The sequence below is a fragment of the Microtus pennsylvanicus genome, chromosome 6 (assembly GCF_037038515.1).
Source record: "Microtus pennsylvanicus isolate mMicPen1 chromosome 6, mMicPen1.hap1, whole genome shotgun sequence".
In the NCBI taxonomy this organism is placed as follows: domain Eukaryota; kingdom Metazoa; phylum Chordata; class Mammalia; order Rodentia; family Cricetidae; genus Microtus; species Microtus pennsylvanicus.
In genome coordinates, this window is record NC_134584.1 from 43,478,031 (window position 1) to 43,505,997 (window position 27,967).

Genomic DNA, 27,967 nt, shown 5'->3' on the forward strand with positions numbered 1-27,967 from the left:
ACCTTCATATGTGTTTCTCATTGTGAGGGGAGCAGGGAACAAGAAATGTGTAGCTCCTGGGGCTCAAATTAGATAGCAGTAGAAATCATGGGTTTCATCTTTTTTTTTGGCCTCCTTTGCCCATGGTCCATGTAATCCACTTCTGAACCATTGCTAAACCGTAAGGTAAGCCTCAGTCAGTATTAAGAAGAGCCACTGGGAAAGTTGGCAAACTTCGTGATGTGTATGATGTCATTACCAGACTTCCAGACATGTTCTAGAAATCATTTATATGTCAAAGTCTTCATTCAGAAATATCTTGAACATTTTTATAATTATAGTTAAAGCAAAGTTTTTTTTCCTTATAAATATGCAGAAGTTCCCCCATACCAACTAAAACAGGGTACACTGTGGGTGGGAATGCCTTTGTATTATCGACGATCTGTTTCAGCTTCTCTTTTATCACTGTGCTTAGTTTAAAACATCCCACACCCAAGGCATAACTGTAACTGTATTCACCTTGCCGGTCCTGCAGATGGTCACACAGAGTAGAGCTGGTCTTCTTCTCGGCTGGATCTCTGCAGTCAGGGACAGACACTAACTTAGGTAGTGTTCTTAGTATCTTCAGGGAGAGGTGGCATTCTGGCTTGTCAGGACACAAGTTATTGGGAATACAGTGCTGTAGTCATTGTTTGACAACCATGAATCTTTTAACTGTAGCATCCAATTTTTATTAGACTTTGACTCAATTACAGGACAAATTTGAACTGTAAAAATACATTCCTCATGAAAAGTCCCAAGGTTAGGGATAAAAGGGCACCTTATATTTTAGTAGAATTATCTTGAAAGTAACATACATACTTACTGAAGTTGAAAATTATTTGGAGTCAAAATCAAATCCTGAGTCTCCTTTTCTCCTTGTTTGAAACAGATCACATTGTAAGAATGTGCTATAAAAATGGAGAAAGGAAAAATGGGATGTTATTAATGGAGTTAGGAGTTTGCTAGGCTGTGAGTCACTATGATAGACAGTCCTTGTCTGCTTGTCTAGTAGAATTGTGTGTGTTCTCAGGAACATGGCATTTCTAGCAGCAGGTGTGCCCACTGGCATAGGCTGGGGTTTTCATGCACATGTTGAAAACGCCAAGCTTCCCGGAGCATGTGGCATTGCATGACAGCAGTGGTGGTAGCTAGTGTTCCGCAGGAGGACCGCGTGCTTTACGTACACATCAGCTCTCATTTCATCCTTACAGCAAGCACATGCTGCTCTTAGCTTGCTTTGCTATGGAAGATGTAAAGCCAGGTGACGTTCCTAAGGTCCTTGAGGTAAGGTGCCAGGGCGCTCGGGAATGCTGGTCATGCGTAGAGGCTCTGCTTCTTCTGAAATGCAAGCCCGACCTGCTGTTGCACAGCCTCCTGTTCGCCTTTTTCATGTGGTAGAGCCTTTGCCTTCGGCAAAAATGTGTTACCAGGAGTTGCTGGTATTTTCATTAATTGAATTGTTCTAGTATATAAAACCCCTTCAATTATGGGGCATCCCATGGGCATTGTACAACAATCTCTTTGTAAAAGAAAAAGACTCTGATTAATAAAGGCCTATTTTTATATTTTGATTTATATTTAATCAAAGTCTTATTTATGGTGGTGTGGCAATAAGTATTAACGATCACACTGATAATGTGTATTACTAGAAAATATTATTTTTGCCCCCTTCTTACTCTCCCACACCTGATAAAGTGGGAACATTTGATTACATAATAAGTTACAGATGCACATTTGGTGCCTTTTTGGTGCTGAGACTTCTCCAGGTGAACTTGTATGTGCTAGCCATGTGCTTTACCCTGCGGCCACATATGAAGCCCCCTTGAAATTCTTGTATAAGGAATTGTGTATTCTTCTTTTGTCCCCCTTGCTGTGTTTACTCCAGTATTTTGAAGAGAAGAGTCTTGTTTGGGCTGTAATTAGAATCCTCTAGGTCAGTGGTTCTGGTTCCCAGCCCAGCAGCAATGAGCATGTGTGGGCCTGGTCATGTTTGTTATCATTGGTTCTCCACATGATCCACATGCATTCCAGCTGAGGACCACCAGCCTGTGCATTTCACATGCCAAGAATGTTCTTGGGTTCTTTCATCTTACAGACTCTTCTAACCCGTATGTTCTCTGAGAAGGTCCTCTGTGGCATGAACATTGCAGACCCCGTCTGTGTCCGAGCTGCCAGTTTAATTCGGAGTGAAAGAGAGGGGCCATCTTAAAATAGTTCAGTTCATTTGAAGTTTCATGCACTGGAGGCCAAAGTGTTTAATTTTTTGGTAACTTAAACGATGTGAGGCAGGCATTGCTTGGAAGACCCTAGTAAGTTCCTTTAGTTGTTACTTTGTCCAGGGCCTAGGCTGTTCTAAGAGCTGTGGATCTTGGGTAGAAATGGACTCATGACACGGTTTACAAGAGTCCTAAATCTTAGTCGTGTCTACATATAAAGGATCTGTATCTGTTAGTCTCCTCATGTTTTAGAATTATTTCTGCTGGTACAGAAAGGTTGCATTTGTGAAGACTTGTCATTTGAATCCCAGGAACTCCTTGTTTCTTCCCTCCTTGAGGGGCCTGCTTCATCCAAAGTATGCTCTACCACTGCCTCACCAAAAGCATCTCACTTTCTCTTCAAAGACCCGGTCTGAAAAGGAATCTTATGCTTGCATTTTATCCTGATGATGAAACTGATAAATAGACCTGGAGCCTGGGTTAGGTTCCAACCACCAGGGCTCACGCTCAGGTTGAAGTTAGGCCAGAACTTCAGTTTTTGGGAAACAGGATTTGGCTTGCATCCTCCCCTCCCGATTTTGAGACCACACTCTCCTTACCACTTGGTTTGGTAAACAACTGTCTCTGGTATTTCCCCTCTGCCCCTACTGATGAAGGAAATAGTCAAGTATTTCTGAGGGCTGTGAGCAAAACAGGAAATGAACAGGTTCAGGTCTTCTGTGGTCTCTGTTGGCCTCTGAGCCCTGGGAGGCAAGAAAGAGGTGTGAGGTTGTACCAAGAGTTGTGGCTGGGACAACAAAGGCACTAATAAACTTCATCTGCACTTGATAGGTCAGAGACCCAGGAGAGAGGCTCTAGAGGGAGTAAGAAAGGGTTAGGGGCTGCGAGGGCGGTGCAGGTGGTGCTACCTGGAGGGGAAGGGCTGCTTGGCTGCCTCTCTTGAGAAGGGTAAAAAACCAGAACTGCTTTACTTGGATCAGAAAAGGTTGGCATCAGAGGAAAGATTACATTTACATCGCTAAGCACCTCGAAGAGGAGAAATTCTGACTTGTTTGTTCCAGCCCTCTCCTGGCTGCCCAGCTTCTCTGACTGAGCAGTGATTGCTGCCCCGCAGACACACCCCTGAGAAAGTGTCTGCTAAGGCTTTAGGCTAACACAGGCTGATGCAGTGTCTAGTTTTGTTCTGTCATCTGTGTGCTGGTTACAAAGAACCAAGTTGGTGGGTTTCTTCTCTTAGGAAGAGTTTTAACTAACTAATGCCACTCATGGCTAACACATAGGTATCTGATTATTAACTGGATCTCTGTATGACATGGTGTAAGAATTCACATTAATGAGGAAACAAAAGCAATAATGCAGAGTGCTGCTGGAGCTCTTGGTTAGGGCTGTCCAGGGCATGCTCCGTAAACTTTGATGTTGTTTAGATGGTGTGCTGTGCTTCACAGTCTGGCCGTTGCATAAATTTGCCATTATCTTTCTCAAATATTAATGAAGTGTACAAGTGAGTGAGTCTGTTTCAAACAGTTATTCTGAAGTTGGACCTAAAATAAAGCTTTTCCTTTAAAAAATAATTTTTCAAAAAGATGGAACTACTTCATCAGCAATTACCAGCAAAATCTCCCGGTGTCTTTCTATAAGCTGTTAAGCTTAGTATTAGAAAATAGGGCTAGAGGATTTAATTAGCCAGCTCACAGGATGCAATGTCTTTAATTTAGGATTTCCCTTTGAGAAAATTATGTAGTTAAAGAAGGAATATGATATTGTAGATAAGTTGGTTTTTAAATTGCATTTATTGTCTCTGTCTTGGGCCCCCTACTGTCTGTACCGCTGGTCTGGAGATTCTGCATGATTTGAATGAAACATTTGTTTGCACACTGATCATCGCAGTGCAGGTTATTGGATTGTGTGCAGTAGTTTTCAGTTAGGAAAAGTTTACTGTTAGATTGGGGTGGGGGAAGGATTGCCTCATCTCCTTTATCAGTCATAAATCCATCCTGGTTATGACATATTGAGCCGGACTAGTGTGCTAGGTAACACATACGCTGCCACGAGAGCGTTACATGCGAACACCTCTGCATTCTTAGACCTAGCTTTTCATATGTGCCATGAGAGCGTTACATGCGAACACCTCTGCATTCTTAGACCTAGCTTTTCATATGTGCCATGAGAGCGTTACATGCGAACACCTCTGCATTCTTAGACCTAGCTTTTCATATGTGCCATGAGAGCGTTACATGCAAACACCTCTGCATTCTTAGACCTAGCTTTTCATAACATGTGAGAGTGTTACATGTGAATACCTCTGCATTCTTAGACCTGGTTTTTCATATGTATGAGAGCATTACATGCTAACACCTTTGCATTCTTAGACCTGGCTTTTCAGAAGATGGGGGAAAAACCCTCCCCACGCTGGCCACCCTTTCAGCCATAACATTGCATTGCCTTGCTTCCTGCTTTTAATTTCCCCAGGGGTTCTTTTTATGTAGGAAAGGGGTGAAAGATGTATTTGCGTAAGTCCTACACCACTGCTTCTGTTAAATTCTCTAACGAAGAATATGCTACTCTAGCGCTTCATGCAGCGGCACATTTTTTTTTTTTTTTGTTCCTGAAAAGAATGTGCCATGGAAGGAATGGTTTCAGGCCTGTGTGTTTATTTCATGTCTGCCAGTTTATTCTAGCGTAGAGATTTTCTAATGCCTTGAGTTCATAACCATTTTTCAGCTAGCTGGGCACATAGACCAAGATGTGCAAAAGACCAAACTTTGGAACTTTCTGGTGTGTTCTAAAATAGCTGTGATGTCATGGGTCTCTGTCCCCTTTGAAACTTAACACTTCCCCCCTACTCAAAGATGATAAGACTCTTTCAAGATTGAAATGCTTTTTTACTGTCAGTGAAGAATTGAAGTTTTCTTTCATCTTTGCTAAGATTTTGATTGTGTTCATGTGTGAGAAATCTGCCCCTTTCCTGTTTCTCTACTGAGTATATTAACTATCGGTCTGTTGCATTAAGATCCAAGTGCTAGGGCTGGAGAGGTGGCTCAGTAATTAAGAGCACTTGCTGCTCTTCCGGAGCATTCGGGGGTGGGGGGGAGCCTCCATGTTTGGTGTCTCACAACCACCTGCAACCCTGTGAGTCCCTGCCGACACACAGGGGTACACTCACATAGATACAGACACATAAATAAATGAATATAAGTTTTGAAAAAGTAATCCAATTGTAAATACTGTTACAAAGTTCCATTGAACTGTTTCTTCAGGGCATTATATATAATGAGCCTTTGGGTCTCTTGAGAAATTCCTTAAGGCTTTTGTTTATGGGGTTAGTAACTATTGACGTTAACTTTGTGTTCCAGTAGTCGTTTTGTTTGTTTGTTTTGCCAACTAGATAGAAGCTAGGGTTGTCTGAGAAGAGAGAACTTCAATTGAGAAAAAGTCTCCATAAGATTGGCCCATAGGCAACCCTGTGGGGCATTTCCTTGATTGATGATTGATGTGGAAAGGTTCTGCCCACTCTGGGCATTGCCACTCCTGGGCAGGTAGTCATAATTGTTTAGAAGAAAAACTGAGCAAGCCATGAGGAGCAAGCCAGTAGGCAAGTGTTTGTTCCTTCCTGGGCTCTGCTTCAGTTCCTGCCTCCAGGCTCCTGCTGTGATCCCTGCCTGGACTTCCCTCAGTGATGAACTGTGACCCGATAGTTGTAAGATGAAATAAACCCTTTCCTCTTCAAGCTGTTTGTGGTCATGATGTTTTATTCCAACAATGGAAACGTTAAAATACTGTGTTTCAAATTAAAACCTGTAAATAAATTGAAATGCATGTTTATGCAATAATAGTAGTGAGTATATGTTAATAGAAATAAAATCTTTATTAAAAAAAAAACCCTGTAACTCCCAATAAGAATATTTTACTGAAATGAGTGACATTATCTGTGTTTGTGCAAATCTCTTTAATGTTTGCCCTTATTTATCTGTCTCTGTTACGGTAGCCCACATCATGTCAGCCTCTTAGAACTAAATATGCACTGAGGAGAGACGGTGTAAAAGGTCACTAGTATCAGGTGTAATTATGAGAGATTTCGTTATCATGGATGCTCTGAGAAGCTCTGGAGGATTTCGGAGGGAGTTTAGTATCACTCTTTTGAGACTCAATGCATTATAATATTTACAAACCTACAATTAATTTAAAAGTGTTCTCCCTAGTGTTTTATTTTTTTATTTTTTAATTTATTTCTATCGGGAACTCACCAAGGCCAGCTGGCCTGGGTCTGAAAAAGCCTGGGATAAAACCGGACTCGCTGAACATAGCGGACAATGAGGACTACTGAGAACTCAAGAACAATGGCAATGGGTTTTTGATCCTAGTGTTTTTTTTTTATTTTAGTTTCTCTGCATATAAAATTAACACAGTATTAAGTAGGGAAACAGGAAGAGCTGGATTGAGCAGAGATACAAGTGACTTAAGCCTTTCAGTTTTGTTCTCGAGTAAGAATGATTCCTCTAGTGTTTCCCTGGTCTCTTGCCTCAAAAAGCTTTGTGATTTCTCTTTATTTCCCAAGTCAGCCTATGAAAGCAACCTCCTCCCCCAAGATTCCAGTAGCTTAGAAAAAGAAAGTGTTATGGATGAAGGGAACATGTCCACACCCCTCTGTTTCTCCAGCTGGGAAGGGAAGGAAAGGGAAATAAAATTTAATGAGCACTTTTACTATGTGCCAGGTGCTTTACACATGTTATTTCACTTTAATCCCCCAACCAGCCTTGCAACATGTTTCTAGCCACGTACATACACAAATAAAGTGAGACTCAAGAAGGCCGAATAATGCGTTCAAGGCACACAGCATCTAAGATACAGCACCCGTGTAGGGCAAAGTCTCTATCCCAAGGCCTGCTTGGTGCTGCACGGCCTTTCAGTTTCCTTCTGTTCCTGGAGGCTGAGACGTGGAGACTAATAGGATGCTGTGATGTGGAAACAGTTCGCTCTGTGAGTCTTGTTTTTTGTGATTTATTTTCTAAAATTATATCTTGTAGAGTCAAATATTTTTTCAAGTATTTTTTTAAAATTTTCATGCATATATATCATTATACTTAGTTTCCTTTAGCCCACAGCCATCCTCCCACCCTTCTCTTGATGGCTTCCATCTGTCCCCAAAGAAGGCTCCCTTCCACTTTTATATCACATACCTTCTATTGCTGTCACTTCCCCCATTTTCCTCCCTTAATTTTGCTTAGACACACACACACACACACACACACGCACGCACACAGTGTTGATTCTGTGTATACAAGCTAAAACACTGTATATTTGCTTCTGAATCTCTCTTAACAGTGATCTCTAGTTCCATCCGTCCATTTGCCTGCAAATGCTATGATTTCATTTGTTTGCTTTTGTTTTTTATGTCCAAATAAAATTCCATTCTCTATGTATACCCGGTTTTCTTTAGCCATTCCCCCACTGATGGACTTGAGCTTGGTTCTGTTTCTTATTTCTATTGTAAATACCCCAGAAATAAGCATGGCTGTACAAGTGTCTGTTGTGCTATATTGACTTTGGGTGTGACCCCAGAAAGTAGTCCAGCTGGGTCTTGGTAGTTGGTTTTGTTGTCTTCTGTAGGGCTGTGGCAGACTACATTTCCCCAGAAGTGTACAAAGGTTGCCTTTATCCTCTGTCTTTGCCAGCATTTGTTGTTTTGTGTTTTCTCAATGACAACACTTCTGACTGGGGTGACCTGTTTCTCTGATGGTTAAGGGTGTTGAACACACGTTTTCAGTTACTACCATACATACATACAATACATATATTGAGAACTTTCATTTCAGTTCTCAATTGTATTTTTGTTGTTTAGTTTTTGTGGCTCCATAAATATTCTAGCTGTTAATTTCCTCTTGCTGGTAGTTACTGCTTATGCTGTGCAGAAGCCCTTTAGTTTTGTATAACCTCATTTGTTAGTCTTGGGGTTATTTCTTGCCATTAGAGTTCTTGTCTATGCCTATATCTTGAAGTGCTTTCCTTAAGCAATTGCAAAGTGTTAAGTCTTACAGTTAAGGTCGGCCTTGACTTGCATGACTTTGGACTTGAACCGTGGATGTATCAGAGACATGCACAGAGAAGCTGAGACAGATGGGCTGTGTGCTCCGGTGCAAACACATCAGCACTCCAGAAGCTCGGTGCCTTCGCTGATTATCTGCTGCTGCATGGGAAGTGAGTTTATTTTATGTGGCTGAAGAAGTTTATTATACATATCAAATTAGAAGGTGCCGTATAGTATTAGTGGTAGGGAAGCAGTTTCAGGTTATGTTCATTGGGAGGAGGACACTGTGGTTGGTTGTGTCTCCATCACTGGTAAAGGGCAATCTTTTGTTACATTGTACTTGGACTAGAGGAAGGTCTTGCCTTTCCTCTGAGCCTAACCCAGGGAAGGCTTTACCATTCCCTTGCTTATGAGGTCCTTGTTATTCTAGTGATCATGTCAACAATGCACATGCACTCAGGACTTGATCCACTCCCCACAGAAGCCTTTGATCCATTCTGTATTGTGTGTGTGTGTGTGTGTGTGTGTTAAAGAGGGTGTCTTTTTTTTCTGATGTGTATTTTTGACACCCCAAATCAGATGGCTGTGGCTGAATGGGCTCACTTCTAGATCTTCTATTCCATTTGTCTTTTCTAGTACCATACGGTTTCTGTTACTTGACTCAGTGGTATGACTGGAAGTGAAGTATTGTGATGCCCTCAGATGAAGTAAACATTCTATTAGAGGAAATCCAAGGGGAATCAAAGTGGGCGAAAGAGAAGGAGAAAGGGAAGAGGGAAAAAATTGTAGTGCTGAAAAACAGCATGCGAATAAAATTAGATGGACAAATGGAGGGGAATAAAAGTATGAACAGAATCTCCTAAAAAGGTCTCATGTTTAAAATATAACGAGGTGAAAATAATACTAAAAAAGCAATGAAAATGCTAGGGTGGATTCTTGTCTTGAAAAGTTGAGATGCAGGTGTGTGCAGCGTGAGGGGTCGTTTGCTAGGCGTGTGCAGCCTGAAGGGGAGTCTGGACCTGAGGGGCTCTCGTCTCTCCCTCGCTTTCTGCTGGTGCAGAGACAGTATAGGGCGCACCTGCTGTCTGCAGAGCTGCCGTCACACTGTCAGCTTGTTCTTCCTGTCACAGGTCTTTGGTGCTCCACTTGGCTTTTCAGGTGTGGACTAGGTGTGTTCCTTCCCCCACCCACTGCAGCTACACTAGTTTGGTTTTCTTTTCCTTTATTGCCGTTTGAATGTAGTATTTTATCATCCTCTTCTTCCTTCGCGATCTCCTTTTGTCAGCTTGTTTTAATCTCCTGGTGATGCTTTCTGTTGTGTTTTCTATTTAATTCAAAGGATTTTTTCCTTCCTAGCATTTCTCTCCTTATATCTACACCCTAGAATAACTAAAGTTCTGGCTAGCACAGAGTCCTGTAGGGCGAAGACCCACCTATGTATTGGTTAGATTCCCCCTCCCCACCAGGACTGATGCACGGTGGTGTCAAACAGTCGACAGAATTCGGAGTTTTGAGATTCTAAAGTACTGAGCAGATAGACACCCCCAGGCTGTCTACTTAATGCTGGCCTGCAGGCGCTCCATGGTTACTCTGAGTTGATAGGCTGGTTATCGGGGGTGTCCCTGTCTATGTGCACGTCTCTGTCTGTACCAAGCCTCTGATGCCTGCAGTTTTGGCCTGTTCAGCCCCCTTGCGCTCTACCCCCGCCCCCAGGGCTGTGCCTCACTCTGAGACTATGGCAGCTATTGAAAGATACTGCAATTTGGGGGCATATATTATATATATATGTAAATGTACATACATACATACACACACATACATATGTATATTACAGAAAAGAATATTACTTTAAGAAGTTTCTCTGGTCAAAGTTAGTGAAAGGGACCTCCCCAACGTTTGCAGTGTTGATTTGTAGCTTTGTGGCAGACTGGAATGAATGTGAAGGGAGAGGGCAGTCTGGATGAGGAAAAAACTGAATAAGGCAGGTAATAGACACTTCAAAATATATGCATACCACAAGGAAGACTCCTAGTGTCCCTCTGCTCTAGGTCTTGGTCGTGCATGTCTCGCCACGAGTACAGTAACGAAGTAGCTACTTGCTGTGCTGTGATGAGCAGTCAAGGGTGTGCTGCAGTCAGTGTTGATTTTGCTGTGCAGAGTACCTCGGTGCTGTTGATCATCCTTTGTCTCTCATCCCCGGTAGAGAAGCCAGTGTTTAATGCTGGCTTGCCTGTTTCCACCTCTTCTTTTCCCTGCTGTGCTGTCCAGAGCCACCTGTTTGAGAGAGTTGGGACTTCCCTTGAGAGTTGGGACTTCCCTTAGCGTATTTGTGCAGAAGCTGAATCTTCCCTGTCTTGTCTCCTAGGTTTCCACTTGAGTGGCACAGTCACGGAACCCGCAGTACAGTCGGAGCCAGAAACCATTTGCAACGTGGCCATCAGCTTTGATCGTTGCAAGATTACCTCAGTGACCTGCAGCTGTGGAAACAAGGACATATTTTACTGTGCCCATGTTGTGGCATTATCTTTATACCGCATCCGCAAGCCAGATCAGGTCAAACTGCACCTTCCCATCTCAGAGACTCTCTTCCAGATGAACAGAGACCAGCTGCAGAAGTTTGTTCAGTATTTGATCACAGTGCACCACACCGAAGTCTTGCCAACTGCTCAGAAGCTAGCAGATGAAATTCTTTCCCAGAATTCAGAAATCAACCAAGTTCATGGTGAGTATGACAGTGTCAATTTTCTCTGGATTATTTTTCATTTATCAGTTCAATTATGCATAAAATGAATTAAGCATGAAAAATAAGTCATCAGTAATACTCTTTGGTAGAGAGATTAGCTTGGCTTTGTATCCTACAGCAATTCTTTAACAGGATTTTTTGCTAGAAGGCTAGCCCCTTTTAGGGAGAGCTAGCTAATGGCATCTTGTTAGGTGTGGGTCGGGCTGTCCCCCCTCAGCTTTCCGCCCAGCTTCCCCTCTTCCATGTGATTACATGCATGCCACATCTGAAGTAGAAGGTCTTTGTGCTCAGAAAAATCTCCTTGGTCAAAAACTTGATTCTTACACTTCATTTAGCTTAGTAACATTTCATTTAATACTAGTGTTTAATAGAACACTTGTTATTTATTTTATAGGCTTTAGCACATGAATATGTGTGTGTTGGACTTTAAAAACTTTACTTTCCAGTGCTTTTTAAGTAGTGCCTTATAAAAGAAAATAAACTTTAGAAAACTTTTACAACTTAAGAGTTTATTATAAATGTAGCTTTAATAAAAACAGTTTTTTCTTTGAAATTAGCTCAAAAGAATATATGGAACCATTCAGAAATTTCCAGCAATATTTTTCTATGTATTATACTAATAAAATACAAGTAATACTAGATTGGGGGTGTATGGCTCGTTCATTAAAAGTACTTATTTTGCAAGCAAGAAGACCTGAGTAGTTATGTTTCGAGAGTCCATGTTTAAAAAGTCAGGCATGATAGCATGCTTGAAGTCAGCACTTGGGGGAGGCAAACACAATAAGATCCTTGGGGCTTGCTGTCCAACCTACCTAGTCTGCTTACCAAATTTCAGATCAGTGGGAGACCCTGTCTCACAAGCAAAGAAACCCGCACACAGAACAAACAAATCTGGTGCGTAGCAACTTGGGTATTGTCACCTAAGGCTTTCTGGCTTCAACACAAGTTGTTCGTGCTTCTAAAACATTTGGAAATAGTTTTGTAATTAGAAATACATTGAGGTGTGAGGTGATTTCATCTTAAACCTGTAAGAATGGCCAAGATAAAAAACACTAATGACAACTTATGCTGGAGAGGTTGTGGGGTAAAGGGAACACTCCTGCATTGCTGGTGGGATTGCAAGCTGGTACAGCCCCTTTGAATATCAGTGTGGCGATTTCTCAGATATTAGGAAATATTCCTTCCTCAAGACCCAGTAATACCACTTTTGGTATATATTCAAAGGATGCTCAATAGTGCCACAAGGACATGTGCTCAGCTATGTTCTTAGAAGCACTGTTTGTCATAGCCAGAACCAGGAAACAACCTAAATGCCCTTTGACCAAAGAATGAGTAAGGAAAATGTGGTACATTTACACAATGGAGTACTACACAGCAGAAAAAAATAATGACACTTTGAAATTTGCAAGCAGATGAATGGAGCTAAAAAACATCGTTTTGAGTGAGGTAACCCAGACACAGAAAGACAATTATCATTTGTACTCACTCATAAGTGGTTTTTAAACATAAAGCAAAGAAAAACAGTCTACAAATCACAATCCCAGAAAAGCTAGACAACAATGGAAAGTAGAAAAAGACAAGATATCCTGAGTAAATTGGGAGCATGGGAACCTTGGGAGAGGGTTGAAGGGCAAGGGAGAGGCAAAGAGGGGAGGAGAGAAAAATGGAGAGCTCAATGAAAATCAATAAAAAAATAATAAAAACAAAAAAAATACATTGAGATGTTACAATCTTGGCTAAGCAGCACAGGGCCCTGATGTTATTAAAATTTATTTAGTTACATTCTTTTGAGTTATAGGAAGTCATTCAACCTTATTCTTTCACTTTTGTGAGTTTTTTTCGATGCCACGGCACAAATAGAAATGTTTATGGAAAGCCCCAGTATGGCATTTTTAAACGGAGATGGCAGTCTGTAATGAAGTCAGAATACAGTTAGCAAATACAGCAGACCAGCTTGTAGGCCAAGCAGTAGCCAGTTCTGAGTACTTGTCCGGTCTCCATGCCCTTCCCCAACAGGCTCCCCAGATTTGTATTGTAATCATTTCCTTGTTGGTGGTGGCATTTTTACATCATAAATTCTGGCTTAGCTTGATCTGTTTTTCAACTCTATATATCATACAGTATGATTTCCATACATCTCACTTAAAGTCTTAATAGTAGAATTTACCTGTGTTGTTTGGTGTGCCTGTAATTTGTTTGTTGGTATTTTTTGATGCTTCCCTGTTTAATAGAAATACAGTGTGCCCCAATAGGAACAATTTAAAAAATAAAAAGCAAAATTAATTTTAATTCCATTTTCTGATTTGTTTTACCAAATATTCAACAAAAATATGGTTATTTTTTAGATCACTATCATACTTACTTTAGGTTTTTAATATTATTTTGTAAGTAGATTTCAGTATTTCCCTCTTAATGAATCAGTATGATTTTATACTGTTAGGATAAGTTGTCAAATGACAAACAGTACCAGTAGTTCAAAATGTTTTAGGTGCCAGCGATGGTGTGAAAGGTGTATGTGTGTGTGTGCTCGCACGTGTGTGCGTGCGTGTGTTTCTGTAGGCTGGCAAGATATTATAATCATTTGGGGAAGTTTATATTTTTATGTGAAGACTGAAATTTGGTGTCTGTTTCATACTTACAACACCCCCAATTATTGTGAAGTTTTGCTCTACTCTTTTTGAGGGGCCCAGCTCCCAAATAAATTACACACGGAGGCTTATTCTTAGTTATAAAAGCCTGGCCTTAGGTTAGCTTGTTGCTTGCCAGCTATTCTTAGCTAATTATCCCAACTACCGTTTGCCTCTGGGTTTTTTTCCTCTTCTTTATGTCTTACTTTCCTTCTTCGTAGCTGGCTGGGTGACTGGGTGGCTGGCTGCTGACATCCTCCTCCTTGTTCTCTTTCTCCTCCTCTTCCTAGGTTCTCCTATTTATCCTCTCTGCCCGCCAGCCCCACCTATCCTTGTTTCTGCTAAGCCATTGGCCATTCAGCTCTTTATTAGGACCATCAGGTGTTTTTGAGACACACTGTAACACAGCTTCACAGAATTAAACAAATGCAACAGGAACAAAAGTCACACAACTGAAAATAATATTCCCCAACACCCTGTCACCCTGCAAGTCTGTAGCCACAGTGGCTGGTGATTACCAGATGACAACACATTGCGTTGGTGTATTCTGGGTGTGAGACTGCCAGAGAATGGCACTGTTTATCTGTCCACTCCGCCGATGCTGGGCCGTGTTTACAATAGAGCTGCTTAGGAACATTCCTTCAGAAGTCTCCGGTACTGTGCCTGTGGTTTTTATGTCAGAGGCAAATTCGCAGTCACGTTTTTTTCTGGCACTCCCCATGTCAGGCTCTGCTTTGTTTAAGTGGCTGTCAGGTGGTGTGGGAAGCGTTTTACCTGGAAGAGGCCGACACTGCTAAAAGGCAGGCGTGTGCACAACTGTGCTGCAGAACCACCTGCGACCCACAGAAAACACTTGCATTCAAGAGCTTCTCAAGTAGGCTTCCAACCTATAGTGGCCTCTTTCTGTCCCTTGCTGCTGAAAATTCAGATCACCCAAGAGGCTGCCCATTTAGGGCAGTGGTTCTCAACGTGTGAGGCACCCCCTCTTTAGGCCGAACAGTCCTTTCACAGTGATTGTATATCAGATATCCTATCTATCAGATTACATTATGATCTAATTCATTACAGTAGCAAAATTATAGTTTATGAAGTAGCACTGAAATAATTTTGTATCTGGAGGTAGGTGGGTCACCACAACATGGGGAACTGTATTAAAGGTCCGCAGCGTTAGGAAGGTTGAGAACCACTGATTTAGGGCTTTTTATTAATGTTCAGTGGACATTGACACATAGGATGTAGTTCCTTTTTTCTGTTTTCTTTTTCCTTAATTCAAATAATCTATTAAAGTCACTTTGTTCTCTCAGTTTTAGTTTAACCAGAAGTCCCATCAATAACTATATATTTGATGTATTTATCTTCCTTTGAAGGTTAACAGTTCCCTAGTTTTCTTATCTAAAAAGTTCTTTTAGTTCATTACCATATTGAAATTGTGTTCCGAATGAAGTCTTGCAAACTATCATTACTTGCAGAAATGTTTTCACATGACACTTCTTTCAGAATTTCTGAGGTTGTGTTTAAGGGAACTAGGAAGAACAGTGAGGTTTGCTTGGAATCTAATTTTCAGAGAATTTTGTATGAGAAGAGCTCTTGAGAGACGAAAACCGAGTGGTTTGTACTACAGCTATTTAATTTCTCCCCAGTTTGGGCCTGGAAGTGGGCCATTTACCCAAGCTGTCTACCGCCTTTCTCTCTAACGTGACAATGTTCAAGAAGGTAAGAACAGGCCACATCCTTATATGATGAAGTGGGAAATGTATTCTCTGGAGGCCCTAATGACTTGGTAGAGGGTGGAATTAAAAATTATTTGACCACGTGGTCTCACCTGCCTTCAAACATTTGTACATAAAACACTCTCTTTTCAAATTAAATCTTTTTTTCAAAACAGTACTTTTTGTATGGTTTTGTGCTTATATTTTTTCATTTGAGAAAAATTCCTTAAATATTGGGGTGATTTAATTTTTCTTTAAGGGGAAGTATCACTTTTAACCAAGAGAGAAATAGGGTCAATATAGAATTTAGATTAAATTATTTTGACCAGTTTTATGATAACATGCTTAGCTTATCTGTGTCCTTTTTGAAAGAAAGTATGATTCAACTTAAATTAATCTTTTGTTTTATTTTTTGAGACAGGGTTTCTTTGTAGCTTTGGAGCCTGTCCTGGAACTTGCTCTGTAGACCAGGCTGGCCTTGAACTCACGGAGATCCCCCTGAGTCTGCCTCCCTAGTGTTAGAACTAAAGGCATGTGCCACCACAACCCAGCTAAAGTAACAGAATTTTTTAATTTTTTTCTGTTTCTTGTGAATTTACTTGATGCTTCTTAAAATCTGTTTCTTTGGAAGAAGACTCCAGAAAATGGAAAGATCTCCCATGCCCTTGGGTAGGTATAATTAGCAGTGCAAAAATGGCAATCTTACCAAAAGCAATCTACAGATTCAATACAATGCCCATCAAAATCTCAGCAGAATTCTTCACAGACCTCTAAAGAATAGTACTCAATTTCATATGGAAAAGCAAAAAACCCAGAATAGCCAAGACAATCTTTTACAATAAAGGAACTTCTGGAAGCATCACAATCCCAGACTTCAAACTCTACTATAGAGCTACAGAACTGAAAATAGCCTGGTATTGACATAAAAACAGGAGGACCAATGGAGCTGAATCAGAGACTCAGATACAATCCACACACCTACGAACACCTGGTTTTTGACAAAGAAGCAAAAATTCTAAATTGGAAAAAAAACATATTCAACAAATGGTGCTGGCATAACTGGATATCAACACGTTGAATAATGAAAATAGATGCATATCTATTGCCATGCACAAAACTCAAGTCCAGATGGATAAAAGACTTCAACATAAAGCCAACCACACTGAACCTCATAGAAGAGAAAGTGGGAAGAAGTATGCTTGAACGCATTGGCACAGGAGATCACTTCCTAAATATAACCCCAGTAGCACAACACTGAGAGAAACAGTGAATAAATGGGACCTCCTGAAACTGAGAAGCTTCTGTAAAGTAAAGGACATGGTCAGCAAGAAAACAGTGGCAGCTTACAGAATGGGAAAAGATCCTCACCAACCCCACATGGAACAGAGAGCTGATCTCTAAAATATATAAAAAAATTCAAGAAATCAGTCATCAAAAGAACAAATAATCCATTAAAAAATGGGATACAGACCTAAATAGAGAACTCTGAACAGAGGAATCTAAAATGGCTGAAATACACTTAAGGAAAATGTTTGATATCCTTAGTCATCAGAGAAATGCAAATCAAAACAACTCTGAGATTCCATCTTACACCTGTAAGATTGGTCAAGATGAAAAACACTGATGACAACTTATGCTGGAGAGGTTGAGGGGTAAAGAGAGCACTTCTCCATTGCTGGTGGGAATGCAAGCTGGTACAGCCCCTTTGGATATCAGTATGACAATTTCTCAGAAAATTAGGAAACACCTTCCTTAAGACCCAACAATACCACTTTCGGGTACATACCCAAAGGATACCACAGGGACATGTGCTCAACTATGTTCATAGCAGCTTTGTTTGTTATAGCAAGAACCTGGAAACAACCTAAATGCCCCTCGACCAAAGAATGGATAAGGAAAATGTGGTACATTCACACAATGGAGTACAACACAGCCGGAAAAAAACCCAACATCTTTAAATTTACGAGTAAATGGATGGAGCTAGAAAACATCATTTTGGGTGAAGTAACCCAGACCCGGAAATTTCTGACAATTATCGTGTGTACTCACTCATATGTGGCGTTGAGGCATAAAACAAAGAAAAACCAGCGTACAGTTCACAATCTCAGAGAACCTAGACAACAATGAAGACACTAAGGGGGACATACATGCGTCTAATCTACATGGAAAGTAGAAAAAGACAAGCTCTCTTGAGTAAGTTGGTAGCATGGGGACCATGGTAGAGGAAAGAAGGGGTGTGTCGGAGGTTTCTCATTCATTCCCAGCTGCTCAGACCCACAGTAATCGCATAGAAACTTTAAAACACTGCTTGGCCAATACCTTAAGCTTCTTTCTAGCTAGCTTACATCTTAAATTAACCCATTTCTATTAATCTGTGTATCACCACGGCAAAGTTCCAGGGCACATCTCTCTCTTCTGGTGGCTACATGGCATCTCACTGACTCCGCCTTCTTTCTCCCATCATTCAGTTTAGTTTTACCGCCCAGCTCTCTTCTGTCTTATCACACCAATAAATGAATGAAAGAAGCCAAAACAGCTTCTTTATTCATTAACCAATAAAAACAACATATACGGAAGGACTTTCCACACCATTTCCCCTTTTTTGTTTAAATAAAAAGGAAGGTTTTAACTTGAGCACAGTAAAATTACATATAACAAAACAGGTATCAAGAAAGAATTAGTTACAATATTTATATTTACTTTATCTTTGATCTTAACAAAGGAAAACTATAATTATAACTTTCTATTCTTTAACTCCATCAAAGACTCCAGAAGGATATAATATTACCTAAGTAAACAGGATATAATATTACCTAAGTGCATTGTAAGCAACTTCCAAAACTCTAGAGTTGACAGAGACATCTCACTGCCTGAACAGTCACCCAAAATTCTTCTGTAACATGGGGGTCATCCAATCTTCAACCTACTGGCCCATAGTATCCAGCAGACTTTTCCATGAAGCAGGAAATTCAAAGATCTGTTCTGCCTCATAATGGTAAAGTTCATCAGTTGCTTTCTTCTGTGTCCTGCATAATGTCTGGCTGTTCTTTGATGAAACAGGAACCCTGTTTCACCTTCTTTAGGCAACTTCAGTAGTCATTTTTCTGTGGGTCCTACATGTTTAGTTCATACAGCAAATCATCAGACAGTCCAGGCAAGAGCAATTTCTTTTCCAAATGACTTAACATACTCCATGAAGAGCCTCTTTGATGCCCATCTTCCTCTTGAAGTAGATTGGTGCTGCCAGGAGCAAATGTTTCTCATAGTCATAAAAAGTTTTAAGATCTTAAGACACTTTAAATGCTATATTCTGAAGGTTTCTGAAAGATATGAAGGTTATCTAACTGAAACATATCTCTGTATATCTAAAAAGATAACTAACATGGCTAGAAGCTTGACTGTTATAAGATGATTATCTAGTAACCTATATTTCTTAATTATACATTGCATTTTAAATGAGTTACACAAACACAATACCTTAATCAAGTGCAGAGATATACATGAACAAAATGGGCCTTAAATTTCTGTCATTAAAACAAAATTCATACCAGTGCAAATCTTTATAGCACATCCCCCTTTAAATGTAAACAAAAATTTATAAACAATATTTTGGAATTTGGGCATAGTTTTCTCCAAACTGCTTTCTTCTTTTTGTTGGGGGAAGTAATTTTTAGGAATGTTCATGGCGACCTTTCAGGGGGCTCTTGGTCCATCAAACTACATTAGTCTGGAAGGATTCCACAGGTTCTCAAAAGAAGTCAAAAGAAGACCTCTTTTCCAAAGCAACAAATCCTTAAATCCAAATTCTCTAGTTCTGATACCTTTAAAAGAAGCATGTTGGTTTAATTTAGCAGCCCATACAATGAAATGTCTCTCTGTACCTAAAAAATTCAAAGGAAATACAATAATATACATAATCCAGATTCTCTGTGTATATTTCATTTATTCATGTTTTATTTTTGTTACTCTGTTACTTTTTCTATAAGTTTAATATTCATTTTATTATTTTTACTCCTTTAACCTATGACTCCCTTGCTCTATTTCTTTAAAGACTTTGTTTTACTTTTTTCTATATTTTTTTCTCTCTCATTACCATGTACATTTATCCAATACTGTGTCCCATTTAGAGGTCTTTTCCATCTGAATTTGTTTTTATTGTGTATCTCTAATTTTAATTATTTTTCTGACTAGAAGTGCCTCTCTGCCCTGTTTTAAAAAAAATGCTAAGCGGGCATAGCTAGGGCCAACACGGCTCTGCCTGTTTGCTCTGCCTCGTCCTACATTGCAGAAGCATGTTCGCTGCCTCTGAGAGCCATGTACATTGCCCCATTTTTAGGCACACAGTGGGTCTGTGTTGCCACAAGTAAGTTGTAGCACTCGGCTTACAGACCCCATTTAAATGTTCTGTAGCTGGACCTCCTGAAAGAGTTAGAGTTTGTGCTGGCAGCACAACTCAGGAAGCTGCCATTTCAAAACTGTGCAATTTTTTCCTGCTTCCGCTGAATCAGGAAAACCTCTCTTAAATGAGCTATGTTGTTAATCCGTGCTTAATTCTGTTATTTTGTGTCTAGAATTCCTTTCCAATCTGTCTCGTGTTTTATATGGATTTAGCTGGCACAAGGCATGGCAATTGTTGGGAGAGGTTGCTCATTCACTCAGACCCAAAATAATCACACAGAAACTATATTATTTAAAACACTCTTTTACCAATAGCTTAAGCTTCTTTCTAGCTATCTTACATCTGAAATTAACCCATTTCTATTAATCTGTGTATCACCACGTGGCTGTAGCTTACTGGCCAAGTTCTGGGACATGTCCATCTTCTCTGGTGGCTACATGGTGTCTCACTGACTCTGCCGCCTTTCTCCCAGAATTCAGTTTAGTTTTTCCTGCCTAGTTCTATTCTGCCCTATCACAGGCCAAAACAGCTTTTTTTTTCTTCATTAACCGATAAAACAACACATATACAGAAGGACTTCCCACACCAGAGGGGAATGCAGAAAAATATATAGCTTGATAAAAAACAATTAGAACATGAGTCTGGCAGGAGATGGATTGAGGTAGTGGGGAGTGGATATGATCAAAAGTCATTGTACACAAGTATGAAAACTTGAATAAATAAAACATATCATTTAAAAAATTCTGGTTCTTGTTTTTCTTACTATTTTGAAATATTTTTGAAAACACTTTTATCTGAGTCATTAAACAGTGATTTCATTCATATTTCTTACAAAGTAATCTCTGTATTACAGTACAGTTGCAGTAACTTGTACATGGTGATTCATCCATTCACAGGCAATGGTGTGGGCATTGGTCATGGTAGTACTTGTCAGGTCTTATTTCATTGTATTTCCTGTATGACTTTATGATGCTACTATCTTACCAAGGAGATTATATTTTTAAGTAAACTTTGATTTTATCTTTATATCCTAATAAATTTCTACCTTCAATACTGTTCTTTAAAAAAAAAAGCATCTTTGCTAAGTTCTTAGCTATGGATTTATTGACTTTTGAGCACTAACTCCCCCCTAGTCATGTGACTTGTTTCTTATTAAAGGAGGTGTTCTAGCTAGGTGTGATGGTGTGTGCTATAATTTCAGTTCCCTAAAGAGGCAGAAGCAGAATTGCAACTTTGAGGCCAGCCTGGTCTATATACATAGCAAGACTCAGTCCCAGAGCACACTCTGAAGGAGGTAGCGTTCTACATTGGCAAATTGTGGCCAAAGGACAGAATATTGAACTTGAGAACTAGAGGCCTAGAGTTTAGTATTGACTTTGGCATGTATTGCCCCATTGAGTGGGTGGAACATGTTTTCTCTAATTCTTAAAATGTTTGTCATCTTTTATGACAGCTTAAGAAAAGAAATTATATCAATATACATGATAATAGTAAAAAGATATTCATCCTGATCTCATTGGAACACTCATACCATAGTTTGGGAAGAGAGCAAAGGGCTGGCAAGATGATTCAGTGGGCAAAGGCTACCAAGCCTGACTAGTTGGGTTTTATCCCTGGAACCTGTATGAGTGGAAAATCAATACCCACAGGCTGCCTTCTGACCTCTGGCACCCATGCCGTGGCACTTGATGGGGAAAGTCAAGAGAGCAAACACTGCTAGATCCTGTTATCTCCATCACTGTCACGTGGCAGTTGAGCTACATCTGTAGAGCTGTAGGGTCAGTAGTAAATGATGAAGGAAAAGATTTGCAGATTCTTTTTTTGTTTGTCCATTGGTTTTTTTGTTTGTTTTGTTTTTAAAGTCTTGCTTCCTGTATTGCTGGAACTATAGGTGTGTGCCACACGGCCCAGGTCACAAACCAGCATTTTAAAGCTGGTTTGAAATAAACAGAGCAGACTGTTGCTAGAACTTGCAAGATGTTAGGGCCCTTTCTAAAACAAAACTTGCTGAGAACTTTGCATAAATACTTGTTTTTGTGTACCAAGTGATTGTTAGTACATTTTATCAGATAAATCATGGACAATGACTTAACCCGCTACTGTGTAGTGTTGTTGAGCTGTTTATATGCTGCATGTTTCATGGGCATGAGAAAGTGGTCACATGCTTTATTGCCTTTTACCCATAAAAGATACAATATACTCCTGAAGACTGAGGTAAATTAAACGATAATGAAAGATGAGTACTGCTCAGCGAGGGGGAAATGGTGGAGGAGAGACTAGAAACGGTGTTCTATTTGAGGACCTGAGATACTTCCATTGGCAAGTGCTGCTTGCTTCCTTGGCTAAAGGAAGCTGATTGGTCTGAGCACAAGCTCCTCTGCCATCAGCCCCCACAGCTAAGGAAACAGGCTGTCACCCCAGAGCTTCTGGAGAAGGCACTGCTTGAGATGAGTGTAGGGGAGCTGAGGTCAGGCCTTGCTGTTTGAACTGTATACTGTAAACTGAAATCTAAGCATTGGTCTACACTATCTTAAAATGAAAACCAAGTGTGAGCTTTAAGTCTTCCTAAAGAACATGTCTGTTCAGTTCACATTATCATTTTTTGACATGTTGTAGTTTTCTCTCTGCTCTAAGACATGTTTATGAGTCTTGAGTCACCAGACTCTGCTGTTTTGCTTCTTTCTACTCAGAGCCAATAGTTGATGACATGATTTTGCCTTCAGTTTGTAAGAAAGGTGTACCCATCAATTTAATGTTTTCTAGCTGAAACAGCAGGCATTAAAATTATGATAGTATTTTTCCATAGGTCCCTCTGAAAGAGATTAAATTAATTACCACTGCAGTATATCTGCTGCCTGTATTCTGCCTAAATAGAGGAAATTGGATAATTTCAATAAAAAGAAACATTACTTCTAAGTTTAAATCACTAAAAGCATTATTTGGAGGTTAGAGAGATGGCTCAGTGAATAAAGCACTTGCCACCAAGTCTGATGACGTGAGTTTGAGCCCAGAATTGACATGTTGGAGAGAATTGACTTGCACATGCCCAAATACACTAAAAAAAATGTAAAAATATAAATGCTTGAAATGATAGTTTTATGGAATCAGGTCACAATAGAGTAGGAGAAGAGAAAGAATGTATATATGTATGTATCTGTGTTTTTTAAAGGAAGGGTTTCTCTGTGTAGCCCTGGCTGTCTTGGAACTTACTCTGTATACCAGGATGGTCTTGAACTCAGGGATCCTCCTGTCTCTGCCTTCCAAATGCTGGAATTAAAGGCATGTGCCATGTAGTAATATGGGCAGCGGCAGGGCTGCGTCCCCAAACACCCCAGCTGCCTGCCCTGCCCGGCTAGCTTTACCCGAAATAATTACACAGAAACTGTATTCTTTTAAACACTGCTTTGGCCCATTCCTATCTAGCCTCTTCTAGGCTAATTCTCACATATTAATTTAGCCCATTTCTAATCATCTGTGTAGCGCCCCTAGGTGCGCTTACCGGGAAGATTCTAGCCTAAGTCCATCCTGGGTCGGAGCTTCATAGCGTGCGTCTTCCCTGGAGCAGGTAGCATGGCGTCTCTCTTGCGTCTGCTCCGGAGAGGAGAGCTGTGGAGTCTGACCTCACTTCCTCTTCCTCCCGGCATTCTGGTCTGTTTACTCCACCTACCTAAGGGTGGGCCTATCCAATGGGCCTAGCAGTTTCTTTATTGCTTAGCCAATGAAATCAACAGATTGATATATGACACTCCCACATCAGTGCCACCACTGCCCAGCTAGAAAAGAAAGAATTACCTTCTCATCCTGCGTGAGCCAAACACAGTAGGAGCCCACTGTCATCATGTCTTCCTGGGTCGGTTTCCATGGTGTGAGATAGTTATTTTAATAACTGTCTTAAAATATGCTTCATTCAGAACAGGAGAGGTGCCCATGTGGTACCCCAGGACCCTTAGTACTTTCCTTTATTATTAAGGTCCACAACCTGCCAACACACTTAACATTCTCTCCAACCACAGAATCCGTGTTCTTCCCCCTTTCTTAGTTCAAAGAGAAAAGTCCGATTGAGTAGGTCTGAAGTGGTGCCAAGGTATCCAGTATGCCCTAGGAATTTTGATAGGTTTTAATTTAGGGAAGTGTTGTGATAGGGGTTTGATGTTTGGATGAAACAGAACTAAGCCGAGTAGTAGGCTCAGACTAGACAGCGGTTCTTCATGTCCATGGTTTCTCCCTTGCTTCTTCCTCTGGTGTCACATTGCCTAGGTGGAAGGTGAATCAGACTCACACATAGCTGTCTGAGAACAATAGGCAATTAGCTGTGGCACTATCCTCCACCCAGTAGCTTCTCTCCTTCCCCCTCCTCAAAGGCTTGCAACTGAAGAATTGAACTTTGACAATAAAATACCGTCAGAGATTGATTATACATTGGAAATATTATAGCAGTTATAATTATAAGAGTAAAAGAACACGATAGCTTTTAAAGCATTTAATTTATAGACATAGTGATTCTGGTTCCTGCCCAACTCAAGATAATTAATAGTAAACAAATAACTGTATGAATTATGTTTCTCTGTGCATTTCCTTCTCAAAGTTAAATGCTTAGAAGCTTGTCTTTGATTATAAATGACCACTAATAAGTAAGAAATAAATTTTATAGCTCTTGCATTTTCATAGGATTCCAAGTGAAGCACAGAACAGTCAAGTGTACAAACAATTGGAATTTACATAAACTCCAGTTCTAAAGTTTACTTTTAAATATTTATCTGTTATTGAACTAGCTAGCTAGTAAACAATGCTGAAGATCGAATCTACAGTCTTATTTATTTATTTATTTATTTAGAGATAGTCTTACTCTGTACTAGCTCTGTAGATCAGACTGACCTCAATCTCTGCTACCCGAGTGGTGGGTACTAAAGACATCCGCCACTGCCACCTGGCTGAACCCATGGTCTTAACGTGTGGTGGGCAGACAGTTTCCTGTAGAATTATCCCCTTCTCAGCATGAAAGCTTAATATATACTTTGGAGATAATTACCATTGTTGTAATCCTTTGGCCTATAATGTATGTGATGCATACTTTGATATGTAAAGAATACCAGGTAAAAATCTTACACCCACTAGTTATCTTTGCTTATATTTTTATAGCCAAGTAACCAAAATTTTCTACAATAAATCAGCAGACTTATAATTTTTATTGCCTGGTTAATGTTTTTATTCCTATATGTAGAGTTTTGGAGTTAAGATGGAAGCCCAAGAAGCATAAGTAGTTTGCCTGCAGGTGCATACTCTTTCTAAACTGTTCATTGAATTGAATTCCCTGGAGTTCAAATGCAGGCTTAGAACCATGCTTAACCTTTGAATTCATGTGTAGACTTTGTAGATTTTATCCACAGGTCATTTTCTTCTCCAGTGCCTTCCTTTTTCCCCATAATACTCTTAGGAAGTAGGGTAATTCTGATACTAGCATACCAAAACACTCAAAAAGACTCAAAGCCAAATCAGGTTTTGTGAAAATTGGGATATATTCATACATTTATTAGTTATTTCTCCATTTGGGCAAGAACGTGTGTATGCGTGTGTGTGTGTGTGTGTGTGTTTAAATATCAATGATAACTTAAAGCAGTTTTAAAATATATTTTAAAACTTACTTTTAATTAATTCAAGTCAAGAGTGACTCGGATTCTAATAAAATTTGTTGCTCTTTGCTTGGAATAATTACGAATTGAGTATAGTCTGAAGTGCTTAGAGGGTTTCTCAGTGTTGGTCAGTTTGCCTAGGCATTCAGGCCATCGAAGATGATTTTGTTTCCTCTCATTCAAATTCTTGTCTACTGAAAATACTTGGATTTCTGTGGCAAGACCCTATGTTTCTCCCGTAGAGTTTTGGCCCCTGTAGCTGACAGCCCTTTGCTGTGACGGAGCACAGCCAGCCTCTCCCCAAGCAGGCCCAGGTGTGACTGAGAACTCTTCCTGGGGAGGGGTTTCTAGCAAAACACACTACAAGAAAATCGACACAGAGGAACAGCAGCTCTCAGAGTCCAGATCGTCAGGAACAGGAGAAATGAATGACAAGTAGCCAGTTAGCTCTGTGCCAGAAATTTCCTGGAGGAGTTGTAATAATATAATGGGAGAGCTTAAAAGTTGAGACCCTGTAGGTTAGTTGTTTGTAAAGTGTCTTCTGATGCATCCCCGTAAGGAATCTAGCTGTCTTTCCACAGAGAGTATGTGTAAAGAGGTCCCAGTAACCGAAATGGACGGTTGGGGAATTAGGGACTCTGACTCCCTCTGAGATACCATTTGTAGACCTACTGGTTACAGTAGCATTATGTATGTGTCCTTACAGCTTCCTGTGAAATGAGAGTCCATGTATGTAAGGATACTTTACAATGGTTTTTAGCGTTTCAAAAAGAATCGTTAGGGAGGAAATAATTGCTTTGCCCCCTTCTCTTTTTGATGCTTCCCTCTGAGTGTTTGGTTCCCAGACTGTTGCGACAATAGGGACAGATAAAATCCTCACTTGTACACAGCTTGGACATCAGCCTAATTGCCCAGTACCTAATTAGAGCAACTTTTCACTTTGTGGGAAAGTCTTTTCAGCTCTTCTAAGAGGACACTCATTCCCACTGCCCTCACTCCTTTTCCTCTAGCATTTAAATGTAAACCTGCACCAGGGCACTCGCTCTCCTGACTGCCTTCTTAAACATGCCCTGCCTCCCTCAGCGTGCCTCCTTCCTGATTAATATCCTTTGCCCTCTTTTGTCCTGTCTCCAAGGTATTCCACATTCACTATATTTAAAGCTGAACTCCCAGATTTGATCTTCTCTATGTCAGGGAATTGTCCCATATTCTGTATAGCAGTTTGATCTAGAAACCAGTGCCTCTCCACACTCCATGATCCCTTCCATGTTTACATCTTCACCAAGTCTTCGTGCATCTGTGTTGTCTTTCTCAGATTGTTTGTGTAAGGAGATAATAATGCATAACTTCTTTTAAAAAGCCTCATTGTCAACATGAAATTAGTGCATTTATGTATAATTTTCTCCTCTTGTTTTTTCATCCAGTGATAATTTTAGATTACTTGTACTCCAGTGTAGTACAGGGAGACTACCCCCATTCATTTCTGAGGCTGCATGATTAACATTTTATGGTAAGAATGCTCAGGTGATGGACATCAGGATAAAGAGGAGTTCATTCTCCTACTTCAGGTACCATCCTCGTAAGTTCCTATTCATTGCCCCAAGGAAAGAGGCCCTGAGCTCCTCAGCTATCAAGCTGAGAATCCTCGTCCCTCCAGGATTGTCTTGGGCTGCTCTGCCGTAGGCCCTCTACTCTCAGGTTGATTGGACTTTTATTTCTATCTACTAGGCTTTTTTCTGCCTAAGGCCTCTGCCCACATTCTATTTTTAGTCCCACATGTGACCCATCCCTCTTTCCCCGTCTCTAGTCAGATCTCAGCTCATTGCCGTATCCTGAAGGTAAGTCTCTCAAACCTGCCTTTGAGGAGCTATCACCATCCAGCACTCTGCATCCACATCTGCAGGTCACACATTCGTGTCGTCACTACTGCACTGCTTTCCAAATAGTTGTTGCAGTTCAACTATGGTATAGAATTAATGTAAAGGGTTATAACAAGTTATTTTTTTTAAAGAAATAGAATAGCAAATATTAGGTCACTTCATTTATGCTAAGGGTTTTTCTTTCTAGTCAGACTTTTCAGCTTAATTTACAGCTGTGATCATGTAAGTACATAAACTCATATGCATAGTAGGCATAGTATAAGTGGTATTATTGTAGGAACTAGATAAAAAATAGGTTTTAAATTAGTTCGGAACAGGAATTCTGTGTGTTTTAAATACCATTATATCTCCATGTTCTTGCAAAGAGGCAAGCTAGCAGAGTTGCCACTGTGGCTATATTGACTGTCTGAAAGAATAAATTCCACTTTGTAGGATTTGTTCCACCGTGGCCCTCTACTAGGGTCAAGCAGACCCAGTTTCTAAGGAGACATTAGTGATTATTTCCTTGAACAGTTAATTTTGCACTTCATCATTGAGTGAAAGTGATGTAGAATCATCTCTATGTCTAAAGGCTGTTGAAAGGTTTATGAGACGACGTGACATGTTCTTATATTTAAAATCTTATTTCTTATAGGTCTTACATGCCATTGTTTTATTTTCTTAACAAATAATGAAGCTTAAAGCTTTTCCCTGAGTAGCTGGGTAACTTGTAAATTT

The 27,967-nt window shown here is 40.2% G+C and overlaps 1 protein-coding gene across 2 annotated transcripts in view; it reads left to right on the forward strand.

The window, feature by feature from the left end:
* The window catches only part of Zswim6 (zinc finger SWIM-type containing 6), a 171,398-nt gene that overhangs the window by 92,541 nt on the left and 50,890 nt on the right, over positions 1–27,967 (forward strand). For both annotated transcript variants that reach the window (XM_075976099.1, XM_075976100.1), the window contains exon 2: positions 10,628–10,984. In XM_075976099.1, the coding sequence (XP_075832214.1) occupies positions 10,628–10,984 (357 nt within the window). The remainder of the gene's footprint in view (positions 1–10,627; positions 10,985–27,967) is intronic.